The sequence below is a fragment of the Pelophylax lessonae genome, assembly GCF_965119305.1.
Source record: "Pelophylax lessonae genome assembly, chromosome: 4".
NCBI classification, from domain to species: domain Eukaryota; kingdom Metazoa; phylum Chordata; class Amphibia; order Anura; family Ranidae; genus Pelophylax; species Pelophylax lessonae.
The window spans coordinates 356,158,989-356,172,714 of record NC_138771.1 but is presented as its reverse complement, the minus strand read 5'-3'; the positions used below and the strand labels follow the sequence as shown (position 1 = coordinate 356,172,714).

Below are 13,726 nucleotides of genomic sequence, written 5' to 3'. Positions count from 1 at the left end.
CCTGCGTTTAGCCCCTTTGCCCAGACCACCCAAACAAGTGCAGTATCAATAGATCACTGTCACTTTCAATTCACAGCACACAAAACCGCAGCGTTAGCAGAGTCAGGCCTGATCTCTTCTAGCACTAGCAGTTATTTTTTTTGTAGCAGTTCAAACAGTCTTCGACAACCAGGTGCTATTTTTACCTGTGAGTCACACTAGGTACCTGTAAATTTATTGGCCAAAATGTCAAACGAATGGTACACTAGTGAAGAGGCCTACAGGATACTGAGCATGACAGATGAGAGAAATGGGGAGTCCTCACTGTCAGAAACAGGCTCAGTATTCAAACCTGTGGAGAGCAACGGCACCCTGACAGATAGCAGGGACCTCTACTCCATCGTCAGAGCTAAGGTCAGGCGTACCCGATCCTGTTCTTCATTTGCTGAGGTGCAACAACTGCATGATATTCGTATGCAGCAAAGTGTCGGTACTAGTGCCACTTAGCCTTCTGGTGAACTGGCAAGCACCAGTAGCCTAGTACATCCTGGTTGTAGACAAACCAGCACTGCAGTATCACTTGGTAACCTGGCGAGTCCCATAATTGCAGTTCAAGCTGGTGTGGTGGCTAGCACAAGTAGTGTCCCGCAGCCACCAAGAATTCAAAGACAGGCCCGTAGAGCCCATAGTGCCCTTCCTGACGCGCTTGCAAATCCTGATTGGCAGCCCACAGATTCTGCAGCGTCCCTACATCCCCCCCCCCCCCCATTCACTGGTCAGCCCGGAACTCAGGTGGAAACAGCCAATTTTACTCCCCTTGACTTTTTTGAGCTTTTATACGGAAGATCTGTACAGAGCTTTTGTGGACCAAAGCAGTTTGTATGCTAACCAATTTATCGCCGCAAATCCAAATTTGTCCCTTGCCAGACAATTCGGCTGGAAACCTATAACGATTTCCGAATTTAAAACCTTTCTGGGCCTATCCCTCAACACGGGCATTACTAAAACAAGTGAGTTGCGGTCATATTGGTTTTCATGCACTTCAGTGACAATGAACTCTGTCGTCCTCGAGGTGATCCTGCATATGACTGGCTCCACAAAATTCGGCGCCCCCTGAACCACTGCAATCACGATTTGCAGCCTTGTTTATCCCCCCAACAAGATGTCTGCGTTGAGTCCCTGATTAAGCTTTCTTTCAAACAGTTTTTCCCCAGCAAGCGTGCCAGATATGGGGTCAAGATGTATTAGCTCTGTGACAGGGCAACAGGCTATACATGTAGTTTTATGGTTTACGGGGGGAAAATATAGCAGTGTGGAGCCCCACAACTGCCCAGACTACATAGAGAGCAGCAACAAGATTGTTTGGTACTTGGTGTCACCATTATTCGGAAAGGGGTACCATTTATATGTAGAAAACTTCTATACAAGCGTGTCACTTATTAGAGACCTCTTTCAATTAGTAATTGGCGCATGTAGCACCGTGCGATCTAATCGCCGGGGCTTCCCTCAACAACTTGTAAATGGCACACTTAGTCAGGGGGAGAGAGCCTGCTTGAGGTGCAATGAATTGCTTGCAGTGAAGTGGAGGGACAAATGAAATGTTTTTGTTCGGTCTTCCATTCACGCAGACACGGCAGTCTAAATTACAATGGCCACTGGTGTTGTTCAGAAGCCCCTCTGTGTCCACGAATACAACCTTAATATGGCAGGGGTGGACTTCAACGACCAGATGATGGCGCCATACTTAATTGCCCGTAAGGCGAGCTGCTGGTACAATGAAAAAATGCCAGCACAGTTCAAGCCCCTGACCCCTTTTTGGAAAGTTTCGGAAACATGAAACTTTTTTTTTTAACACAAAGTTTTCACTAAATGACATATTGCTCACACATGCCAGATGATGGCGCCATACTTAATTGCCCGTAAGGCGAGCTGCTGGTATCAATTTGAATGGAGGAATCTTTTTTGCACAAAAAGAACAGTGTATGTATGCCCATCATTAGAAGTGGGTGGATGCAGGGTGGTATTCTAATGGTGGGCATACCACCAATCAATCGATTGATGTGAATGGAGGAATCTTAGGTTTTCTCTTTTCGTTCAGCCCACAGGCAGCATTAAAAAAAAGAACATTACAATATATGCCCAACAAGGACAACCAAAGTACGGGTATGTTGCTGGACTATGAGTGGTTATACCGGAATGATGCCTGCAGGATTGGACATCATCTTGGTATTGTTTTTTTCAGCCGATGGTCGGATTTCATGTAAAAGCAATCCTAGTGGCTGATTAGACACTAGACTGCCTTTACAAGCAGTGGGAGGGGATGTCCCCCCACCTTCCATGGTTTTCTTGGGCTCTCCTGTCCCACAGTTGGTGGTTTCACCAGCTGACCATAGAGCTGAGCAGAGACCAGAGCTCCAATCATCTGTATGGTCTATGAAACCGGAAGCTACAAGCATTTCATGACTTCCGTTTCCCTAGATATAAACAGCACCATTGGGAAATTGGGAAAGCATCTTATCACACCGTTCTTGATGTGGTCAGATTCTTTAAGGGCAGAGGAGAGATCTTTTTTTTTAAATATTTAGGAGTACCTGTCACTACTTGTTGCTATCATAGGGGATGTTTAAATTCCCTGTGATAACAATAAAAATAATTTAAAAAAAAGGAAAGTAGACAAATCCAAGCTATTTGCTGAGAGGTATGTTAACTACATTGAATATTTTGCCACAAGTTTCAGAAAAATGACAATTTTTTGTTTTTAACACAAAGTTGTCACTTAAATGCTATATTTGCTCACACATGCCATAGACATATGTGAAATTACACCGCAAAATACATTCTGCTGCTTCTCCTGAGTACAGGGATACCACATGCATGAGACTTTTTGGCAGTCTAGCCGCGTACAGGACCCCGAAAATCTATCACCGCCTTCAGGCTTTCTGAGGGCGTAAATTATTCATTTCACTCCACACTACCTATCACAGTTTTAGAGGCCATAAAATGCCAAGATAGCACAAAACCCCTTCAAATGACCCCTTTTCGGAAAGTAGACACCCCATGGTATTTACTAAGATGCATGGTGAGTATTTTGCAGCTCTAATTTATTTTGGAAAATTAAGAAAATTAAGGAAAATGCATTTTTTTTTTCAATTTTCAAAACTTTGTGACAAAAAGTGAGATCTGCAAAACGCTCAACATGCCTCTCAGAAAAGAGCTTAGGGTGTCCACTCTCCAAAAAGGGGTCATTGGGGGGAGTTGTGCTATCTTGGTCATGTCCTCCTAAACTGTGATAGATAGTGTGGAGTGAAATCAACAAATAATGCCCTTAGAAGGCCTGAAGGCGGTGATTGGTTTTCGGGGTCCTGTACACGGCTAGACTGCCAAAAAGTCTCACACCCATGTGGTATCCCCATACTCAGGAGAAGCAGCAGAATGTATTTTGGGGTGTAATTCCACATATATCCATAGCGGCGTGAGCAATATAGCATTTAAATGACAACTTTGTGTAAATGAAAAAAAAAAATGTATTTTCCGAAACTTGTGGCAAAGTATAAAATATTCCGTGGACTCAACATGCCTCTCAGCAAATAGCTTAGGGTGTCTACTTTCCGTAAAGGGGTCATTTGGGGGGGGGGGGGTGATATCTTCGCATTTTATGGCCTCCAAAACTGTGATGGGTAGTGAAGAGTGAAATCAACAATTTACGCCCTTAGAAAGCTTGAAGGCGCTGATTGGTTTTCGGGGTCCTGTACGCAGCTAGACTGCCAAAAAGTCTGAGGTATCCCCGTACTCAGGAGAAGCAGCAGAATGTATTTTGGGGTGTAATTCGACATATATCCATGGCATGTGTGAGAAACAAATCAAATCAGTGACAACAGTGTGTAAAATTATTTTATCTTTTTGTCATTTTTCAATCACTTGTGACAAAGCAAAAATGAAATATTCAATGGGCTCAGCATGCCTCTCAGCAAGTTCCTTAGGGTGTCTACTTTCCAAAAAGGGGTGATTTGGAGGGGGGGGGGGGGGGGGTTGTACTGCCCTGACATTTTAGCACCTCAAAAAATGAGATAGGCAGTCATAAACTAAAAGCTGCCTAAATTCAAGTAAATGTACCATAGTTTGTAGATGCTATAACTTTTGCGCAAGCCAATAAATATACGCTTTTTGAATTTATTTTTACCCAAGACAGGTGGCTGAATACATTTTGGCCTAAATGTATGACAAAAATTGAGTTTATTTTTTTTTCTTTTATAACAAAAAGTAGAAAATATTTTTTGAAAAAGATTTCGGTAATTTTTCGTTTTTATTGCAAAAAAAATAAAAAATCCCAGTGGTGATCAAATACCACCAAAAGAAAGCTCTATGTATGTGGAAAAAAGGACGCAAATTTTGTTTGGGTACAGCGTTGCATGACCACGTAATTACCAGTTAAAGAAGCACAGTGCCAAATTGCAAAAATTGCTCTGGTCAGGAAGGGGGTAAAACCTTCTGGAGCTGAAGTGGTTAAGGCAGAACCAAAAAGGAAAGTTTTACTTTTTCGCCTTAAATTTAGGTAATGACATCACATATGTTTTAAGTGAATATACACATATCTAAATCTGACAGCAACACTAGCAGAACTACATTGATCTGAAAGAATCTAGCCAGGAAGAAAGAACAGCTTCCCTCTCATTTTGTGATGAGGCAAATCTCATCAATGCTTTGATGCCGTTCAGTAGGCCATCTTCAAAATATATATTGCAGAGTACAGAACTACAGCGCTGAGCATTTTAAAGCCTCCTAATAAACTGTATTTAACAATTGTGGAAGCTGAATATAAAATACAATCATTCCTGGCAATTCTTTAAACATGTATAGGTGATAGTTACTATAATTAATCCACACCACCTACAGCAGCCTTAGGCCTCCTTCACTTGTTAAAGTGGTTGTAAACCCACTTTATAGTCTTTTATCGATAGGTAAGCCTATATTAAGGCTTACCTATAGGTGCTATAAATATCTCCTAAACATGCACCGTTTAGGGGATATTTACAGTACATGCAGCCGATGATGTCATTGGTGCATGCGCTCTGAAGGAACGGCCACGCGTGCCGTTCCTTCAGAGCCCTATGCTGTGAACGGTGGCTCCGCGCAAATGCACGGGAGTGATGTAATCGCGCCTCCGGCCAATCAGATGGCCCAGAGGACGCGAACAAGGAAGCAGGAGGGCCAATCATGTCGGCCGTCCGGGCGGCTCTGCGGGGCTTTGTTTTAAGGTATTTTATAATGAGCTAGTATGCGATGCATTTCTCTTTTACAAGTTTTTTTTTTTCTCATTTTTTTTTATGAGGGTTTACTTCCTCTTTAATAGTGGTGGCAAGTCTTCACCAAGTACATGAAAAATATCATTTTCTGCTACAGTTGGCATTTCATTTGGATGTTCTGGTCATAGCAGCATGTAACCTTATATGTTATGTAGGATCAGTATATCTTACTGAATTTCCGTTAACCACAACAATATTATAAGTGATTAGCTCTGCAACGTCTTGGTGGTTTCATAGCAAACACACTGTCTACTGCTACAATGCTGTAGCACAGAGAATACATATATAACATATAGATAGGTGTTGAAGATAAAAATCATCTTACGTCCTTCTCTTTCTTGTCTGGTATGGGGGTTTGCTTTCTCATATTGTTTCCAGTATATGCAACACATTTCTTAAAAGAGAAAGTGAAAAAAGAACAGGTTATTTAAAAAATTTTAGAATACATATACACACACACAATCACACAATAATATAGATAGATATAGTTTGTGTATGCGCCATATTTCAGAAGAAAGAAAAAAAGAATGCCAACAAATTATAATATAAAAAAACTCATACCAATTGCCATTCACCAATATCTTCATTCCAGTGTACATAATTTTCAATCATTTCCTAAAGAAGAAGCAAAAAATTTTAAAATTACCTTTGCTATGTTTAGTAAAAAAAAGGAAAACAATACCGTTAAATTATGTCTGATTCTTCTCATTTTTATGATGTTCTCCTTTCCTATTCTAGTTATAAAAAAAAAAAAAATGTGTTTTGCTTCTGATTCATATGCAAGGCCATGAAAAACAGTATTTCACAGGGAAAAAGCTGCAGGCTGCATTTTTACAGCAGCTCACAAAAAACATGGAAAATAAATGGATTTTTGTAAAATCTTACCGTAAAATCCTTTTCTCTTAGCTCATCGACAGACGTAGTCCTCGGTGATACACCACCTTCGGGTTATGTTACCTCCGCAGGAGCAGGACTAGACAGGAAATTAAAAAGCTCTGGCCACACCCTAGGGGCAGTCCCAGAGGGTATATCCTCTCTCTCTCTGCCTCAGCAAATCAGTTATGTGAAAAAGCAGTGCTTAGAGAATTTAACCCAACCCAACTCCAAAACAGAGGGGCGGGGACTACGTCTGTCGATGAGCTAAGAGAAAAGGATTTTACGGTAAGATTTTACAAAAATCCATTTTTCTCTAGCGCTCATCGACCGACGTAGTCCTCGGTGATACACCACCTTCGGGACGTCCCAGAGCAGTATCACAACTGAGGGGTGGGAAAATGGAAATCAAATCCCAATCTAGAAGGCCCAACCGGTGCCAACTAGAAGTTTACAATGCTCATCCTTAATGATGAGACTCAACCAAAAAAAGAGAAAACAATTTTTTTTTTTTTTTTCAAACAGAAAAAAACCCTCGAGGTAGACCACCGGTCTCCTCAAATTGCGGCCTGCAAAACCTTGCGGCCAAATGAGGCATCCGCCGATGCCGTCACATCAATTTTATAGAATTTTGTAAAGGTATGTACCGACGACCAGGTGGCCGCCTTACATACCTGGACCACTGACGCCTGATGGCGAAAGGCCCAGGAAGTACTGAGCGCTCGAGTGGAGTGCGCCCTAACAGGGAACGGAGGACTCTGACCCTTAATAGAATAAGCCTGTACCACCGTTTGTCTAATCCATTTGGCAATGGTCGCGGCAGATGCAGGCAAACCCTTTCTGGGGCCATCCGTGATCACAAAAAGTGAATCCGTCTTACGGAAAGATTCCGTAGCTTTCAGGTATACCCTGATTGCCCGAACCACATCTAAGGAATGCAACGCATGTTCCCGATGATGCTTGGGCTGAGGACACAAGGAAGGTAGTACAATATCTTCATTCAGATGAAAATCTGAAACCACCTTGGGAAGAAAAGATGGCTTAGGATGAAGTACTACCTTATCCCTATGAATCACTAGGTATGGTGACTGGCATGATAATGCAGCCAGTTCTGACACCCTGCGAGCAGAAGTAATAGCCACCAAGAAGGCCACCTTCTGGGATAGAGTAAGCAAGGGAATCTCCCTGATGTTTTCAAAGGGAGGTTTCTGTAAAACCAAATTAAGATCCCAGGGCGGTAAGGGCGCGCGGACTGGAGGAGCCAGGTGCCGCACCCCCTGGATGAAATTCCGCACCAAGGATTTGGTAGCTAAAGGCTTCTGAAAGAAGATTGCTAATGCTGAAACTTGACCCTTGATGGTGCTCAAGGCTAGCTTCTGCTTAACCCCTTGTTGCAAAAAGGCCAATATTCGAGTCACCGAATAGGTACGTGGAGGAAATCCTAAAGATTCGCACCACGCAATATAAGTCTTCCATGTGTGATAATAGACTTTGCTGGAAGTCGCTTTCCTTGCTTTAATAAGGGTAGGAATGACTGAAGTAGACAAACCTCTGTCCTTCAGTACTTGGGTCTCAATGGCCAGGCCATTAAAACCAGCGACTGTAAAGCACGAAGGTAAATTGGTCCTTGAGACCACAGACACTCCCTGAGACGAAGTTCCCACGGAACGTCTGCGACTAACATGTCCAAGTCGGCCAGGCCGGCTTGAGGAGGCCAGCCTAGAATTTCTAGGACCACTGGCGCTGATTGGATCTGAACCAGGCGTCCCTAGAGCTATCTGGCCCCGACCATCCGAGAAAGTCTGGTCGTTTTCTGTTCCCACACATTTATCAGATACCTGATAGTTATCAGGAAAGGTGATCTTTTCTGGTTGAACCTCAGGGACCGAAGTCACCCGACTAGAGGCTACTTGGCCTATCTGGTCAACCAGATCCGATTCCTGTGAGGTATCGGGACTAATCTTAAGAAAAGGTAAAGGAAAAGATCTTTTCAGGGAACGGTAACTACCGCTTCCTGTGGTACTTAAATGTTGGAAGGGAAGAATCGCACCGGTAGTAGTGGTTGATGCTCGATCTAATGTCCTGAATACCGGTGAAAACGTCCCCCCACCCTGAAACCGGGTGGGGGCGCACCTTCAGGCTGTGCTTTGCTTCGGGTTTGGCTGGGTTGGTCCCCTTCTTGAACCCTCCTGGAGGAGTCTTGCCTTTCCCGCTAGTACCAGCCGGGCGCCCTTTATGGGCGGTAAAGAAAGGTCCTCGCTTGTTGCGAGGTCCCTTAGCTTTTGCAGCCTGTGGCAAAAAAGTGCTCTTGCCCCCAGTGGCATCCTTAATGATTTCATCTAGGTTGGCTCCAAATAGACGATTCCCCTGAAAGGGGAGATTGGTCAAGGTCTTTTTGGAACCTAGGTCAGCTGACCAGCATTTTAACCACAGCACACGTCTGAGGATCACTGCTAACTTAGATGCATGCCCTAATAGGGGAGTAGTGTCCAAGGCTGCGTCACAGATAAACCGTAGCCCTTGTATGATCTGTTCCATCAAATCAGATGTCTCCTGGGGAATATCTTTTCCCCTAAGATCTTGGCGTACCATTTTCGCCCATTCCGTAAGTGTCTGGGAAACTAGACCAATAACGATTACTGGTCTAAATGCTGACCCTATCAGAGAAAAGATAGTGCGGGACTCTGCTTCTATCTTTCGATCCACCGGATCCTTAAAGGACGAAGTGTCCTCCACTGGAATAACCGTGGCTTTATTCAGCCTGGAAATAGGCGGATCCACGACTGGTGGTACCGTCCATTTCTTAATGATGGATTCCTCAAACGGATAGCGTCTAGCAATACGCTTGGAAATAGTAAAGGTACGTTTAGAATGCTCCCATTCTCCTTTAATCTGATTACCAAAACATTTAGGTACAGGAAAAGCCTTCGCCGTCTTGATGGGCTTATTAGTCCCAAAAGGCCTCTCTGTTTCAGTTGCCTCTGCCGGTAAAGCCTCAAGTTTTAAGGTTTCTTGCACTGCCACAACTAGTGCGTCCACCAATGCTTCTTCCTGAATTATAGCAAGAGAAGAAGCGTCCTCCTCACTGTCTGAGGGGCTTTACCTGGGATAACAGCCCTTGCAGAGGAACCTGCAACTGCCGTGACCATCTCTGAATCTGAGTCAGAGGTGTCAGATGGTATAGGGGTAGGCGGGGGTCGCTTCCTTGACCCCCGTCCCTGACAGGCCGCCTCCACCCGAGCCACCATAGACTCCAAAATTGCTGTAAATGACTCTATACTCTGTGCACCGGCGGGTCCCGAGGCCCCCTCGAGGGAAACAGGTGGGGGAATATGTGTGGCAGGGTCCATAATAACTCCAGTTACTTCCTGGATAATATAATTCAAAAGTAAAGAAAAAAACTTTTTTTTTTTTTTTTTTTCTGACCCCCAGCGCCACAAAAAAGCCCCTTAGTGTTACCTGCTTAGGGATCCCTATCGATCGAGAGAGAGAGAGATAGACCCCCAGGCTCACCACTTGATGCTCAGAGTTAAACTGCAACAGCTTACAGCGCTGTCTTGACAAACAGGAAGTCTTTTGGCTGGCTGCCCAGGAAGAAAGGAGGCGGCTCCGCCCCTCTGCACGCCTTCCGGCGCCTCCCCCAAGCTCCACGAGGTGTAGGATCACCTCAAACATGGCCGCCCCCATGCTGGAGACACGAGGCTACGCCAAAATGGCGGTTCGTGCGATCCAGCAAAAAAAATGGCGGCGGCCTAAACTGAATAGCGGTGTGCTGCAGGGCACACAACACTCTCTCTGCATGGGGATATGGCGTGGTTGGCGGTACCGGCCCTGGCGGACCGCGTGGCCGTTCGGGAGGCCTGCTAATAGCTGGAGATCTGATTTGGAAGGCAGTCTACATGTCCGTGGCTTCTGACTGGTAGGTAGCTTATACTTAACCCATAAGATTCCCAGAATGCCACAGATTACATCTTTAAAACATGTATACAATAGATTGTTAGCTCCCAAGCCAAGCCTCCTGGCTTTTGCACACATAAATCACACTCAAAGTAGGAGGATTTGTGACATGTTATAGGATAGAAAGGACTCTTTCTTACCATACAGAGAGGGGCCCGCGTTCACCACAAAACCCGTCAGGGAAAAAGGGGGAACATACTACTCACCATACCGGAACCAGGCGGGCACCAACTCCTGACAGTACCCCTCTCCACCGGGGCGGGAGGGCTGTCGACCGATACGGACGCCGTGACTCATGGTCTTTGGCGTTTCGGCGAGACGTTTAACTCGCGTGGACAGTCCTTTAATGGGACTTTGTCGCGGCCGACCCAGCGCGGAGCTATGGCCTGCACGCGCTCGTAGGCTGAACTGGGGTGACCACCGGATCTCAACATCCAGCCCGTCGCCCAGTTCAGCTTTCTTGCTTGAAGATCTCACAGGAACACTGGAGAAAAAAGCTGTCTAAAAAAATCCTTTAAGAAAAAATTCTTGCCAGGACCTAAGATCCCAGCAAGGTGTCTAGGTCCTTACTCCTAACTAGACAGAAAATAACTGATTTGCTGAGGCAGAGAGAGAGAGGATATACCCTCTGGGACTGCCCCTAGGGTGTGGCCAGAGCTTTTTAATTTCCTGACTAGTCCTGCTCCTGCGGAGGTAACATAACCCGAAGGTGGTGTATCACCGAGGACTACGTCTGTCGATGAGCGCTAGAGAAATTACATTTAATACAATATAAATGTTTCCACCGCATTTCTGTGTGACTTGTTTTTTTTTACAATATGTTGTGCAGTGAACCCTGTAAAGTTTCTACATTTTTTTAAATATTTTATCACATTTATATTTAAATTTCACAACAATTTTATTTCTAAATCTACACAGAATCTATGTGCACCCTTTTTTACTAATCATCTACATATATCACTGCCCATGGCGGCCGGTGCGTTGGGGGCGCAGGGGCGCCGCCCCCCCCCTATCCATGCGTCCGGCCCCCTAATCTGCATGCAGGGCGCCGGACGCATGGAGTTCAATGAGGATTTTTTTTTTTGCATCACCTGATTAGAGCCAGAGGCTCTAATAGGGTGATGCAAAGGGTGGTACCGGGGCGCAGAGCAGTGCGCCCCGACCCACCCATTGTGTGACAATAGCGAACGAAAATTCGCTATTGTCACACGGATCCTCATCCTGGCCAATCAGGGAGCGGGTCTAATACCTGATCCCTGATTGGCCGCAAGGCAAACCCCATGCCATTGGCCGAGGAGGAAGCGGGAGCGGGAGGACTCGAGGAGACGCGCCGGGGGACTGAGAGAAGCCGCCGCTGCTACATGCTGCCAATGAGAGGTGTGAAATTTAGTGTAGCTGATATCTATAATTACATTGTCATTTCTCTGTGACTTTTGCTGACAGCGCGTCCCTATATGTGTAAAAATTCTTACCGCTTCTCTATCCATCAATCGCCCTATTAGCATTCTGTCTGCGAGTAGCCATCTGCATTTGCATATGACTGAAAGTGAACTATACATTTTCATGATCTCACTTTGAAGTTGTCTGAGAGCGCAAAACAAGAAAAAGAAAACAAAAACAATTTGCGAAAAGGTTTTTTTGCTTCCCTGAGGCTTACTATTTAACCATTTAATGAGCACTGGTAATTTGTGTCTGCACAATCAGAGTTATAACATGCAAAAGGTTTTTTCTTGGATAGCTATAAAATGTGTAAGCACAGGGTAGCACGTATTTCTTTGCCTCCAAGTTGTTATGAGACAACACTGTTTTTTTTCTTATTGCCTTGGTCATTTCACAGTGATAACCAGCTGGAAATCTGTGCTGTATAACTCAGCTCCTGCAACTCAGCAAAGCTCTTGCTCGTTGCCGAGTAGTGGGCTCTGGCTCTAATTCACAGGGAGTGTGTTGGATTGCAGCACAGATGGTTGCTACTTATACATAGAGAACAGCGGTCTGGCTCTGCTACATGATGGCTCACTCTCACTGCTGTGTTAGCTGGAAGGGCATGCTCCTTTCCGAGTGGTGGGCTGCACTGAAAGGGGGCACGATGGCATCTCTGCATTGAAAGGGGGCACGCTGGCATCTCTGCATTGAAAGGGGGCATGCTGGCATCTCTGCATTGAAAAGGGGCACGCTGGCATCTCTGCATTGAAAGGGGGCACACTGGCATCTCTGCATTGAAAGGGGGCACACTGGCATCTCTGCATTGAAAGGGGGCACACTGGCATCTCTGCATTGAAAGGGGGCACGCTGGCATCTCTGCATTGAAAGGGGGCTCGCTGGCATCTCTGCATTGAAAGGGGGCTCGCTGGTCTCTCTGCATTGAAAGGGGGCACGCTGGTCTCTCTGCATTGAAAGGGGGCACGCTGGCATCTCTGCATTGAAAGGGGGCATGCTGGCATCTCTGCATTGAAAGGGGGCACACTGGCATCTCTGCATTGAAAGGGGGCACACTGGCATCTCTGCATTGAAAGGGGGCACACTGGCATCTCTGCATTGAAAGGGGGCACGCTGGTCTCTCTGCATTGAAAGGGGGCACGCTATACCTTAATTACTGAAGGCCCCTTTCACACTTTTGTGACCTCAAAGTCACGCAATTTTTTACAGCGTTTTTTGCCGCAAAGCAATGCCTATTACATTTTTCTGTTTGCGTCCCCCCAAAAATTTTGATCACCAGTCGCCACTGATCACTGCCCTAGGGACCATGTATAGATTTGACTACCTTGTATATTTGCAGTCCCAGGGTAAACCTTAAACCGAGAGGACCAGCCTACCCCTTTTTTGAGTAATCGTTGCAGTCCTTACCAACAGAAGTAGCCCTATTGATAGTTTATTAAATAAACTGCAGCGCTGCAATTTATTTACATACTTATCGGGATTGGCATAGATCAATTCCTTTACACGCTGCCTTACCTCTCCACTGAGCACAGATTTTTTTTTCTTGTTTTTTTAATGAATAGTTATACTACTGTTGATACAGCTCTCTGGATCATTTGAAGGCTCAAGCCCCATCATTACATCAAAGCATGGAAATCTTCCTTGCTAAAGCAAACCTATAACATCAGAACTGAAGAGATGATATATGGTAGGACTGTGTTACCTGATAGTCTTGGGGAATAAAATTATCAATAATGATCATCTGAAGGCGAAGCTCCCGACTTAGCTGCCTGATGTTCTCCAATAGCCCCTCTATTTCTCTTTGGTGCTCTTGCTGCAGATCGGCCATCTAACATTGTGGCAAACAATAAAGTAATTAATGTAACATAACACAATATACTTTAAGAACACAAGGGCATGACCTGAAACTAGCAGAAGCAAAAGGTTAAGGCTAACTTTAGGCCCTTTCATACTGGTCAGTTTTTCTTCTTTTCTTGCCTTACCAAAAGCAGAAGAAAAATGCATGACCATTAAATCCTAGAGCTTTTCACACCAGTCAGTTGCAGGTCAGTTCTGTTTTTAAAAGGCCTACATGCTGTATTTTTGGTACAATGAAAATCTTTTTTAAGCATCATTTAACTGTATAACTAGTGAATGTTTGAAAAAGACAGGGATGGGCTCGGGTGTGTTCGAGTCCC

The 13,726-nt window shown here is 44.9% G+C and overlaps 1 protein-coding gene across 2 annotated transcripts in view; it reads right to left on the bottom strand.

Moving 5' to 3' along the window:
• Window positions 1-13,726, bottom strand: part of KIF3A (kinesin family member 3A) — a 237,622-nt gene that overhangs the window by 22,592 nt on the left and 201,304 nt on the right. For both annotated transcript variants that reach the window (XM_082254247.1, XM_082254248.1), the window contains 3 exons: window positions 13,252-13,377; window positions 5,844-5,897; window positions 5,608-5,676 (listed from right to left, as the gene is read on the bottom strand). In XM_082254247.1, coding sequence (XP_082110373.1) covers window positions 5,608-5,676; window positions 5,844-5,897; window positions 13,252-13,377 — 249 coding nt within the window. The remainder of the gene's footprint in view (window positions 1-5,607; window positions 5,677-5,843; window positions 5,898-13,251; window positions 13,378-13,726) is intronic.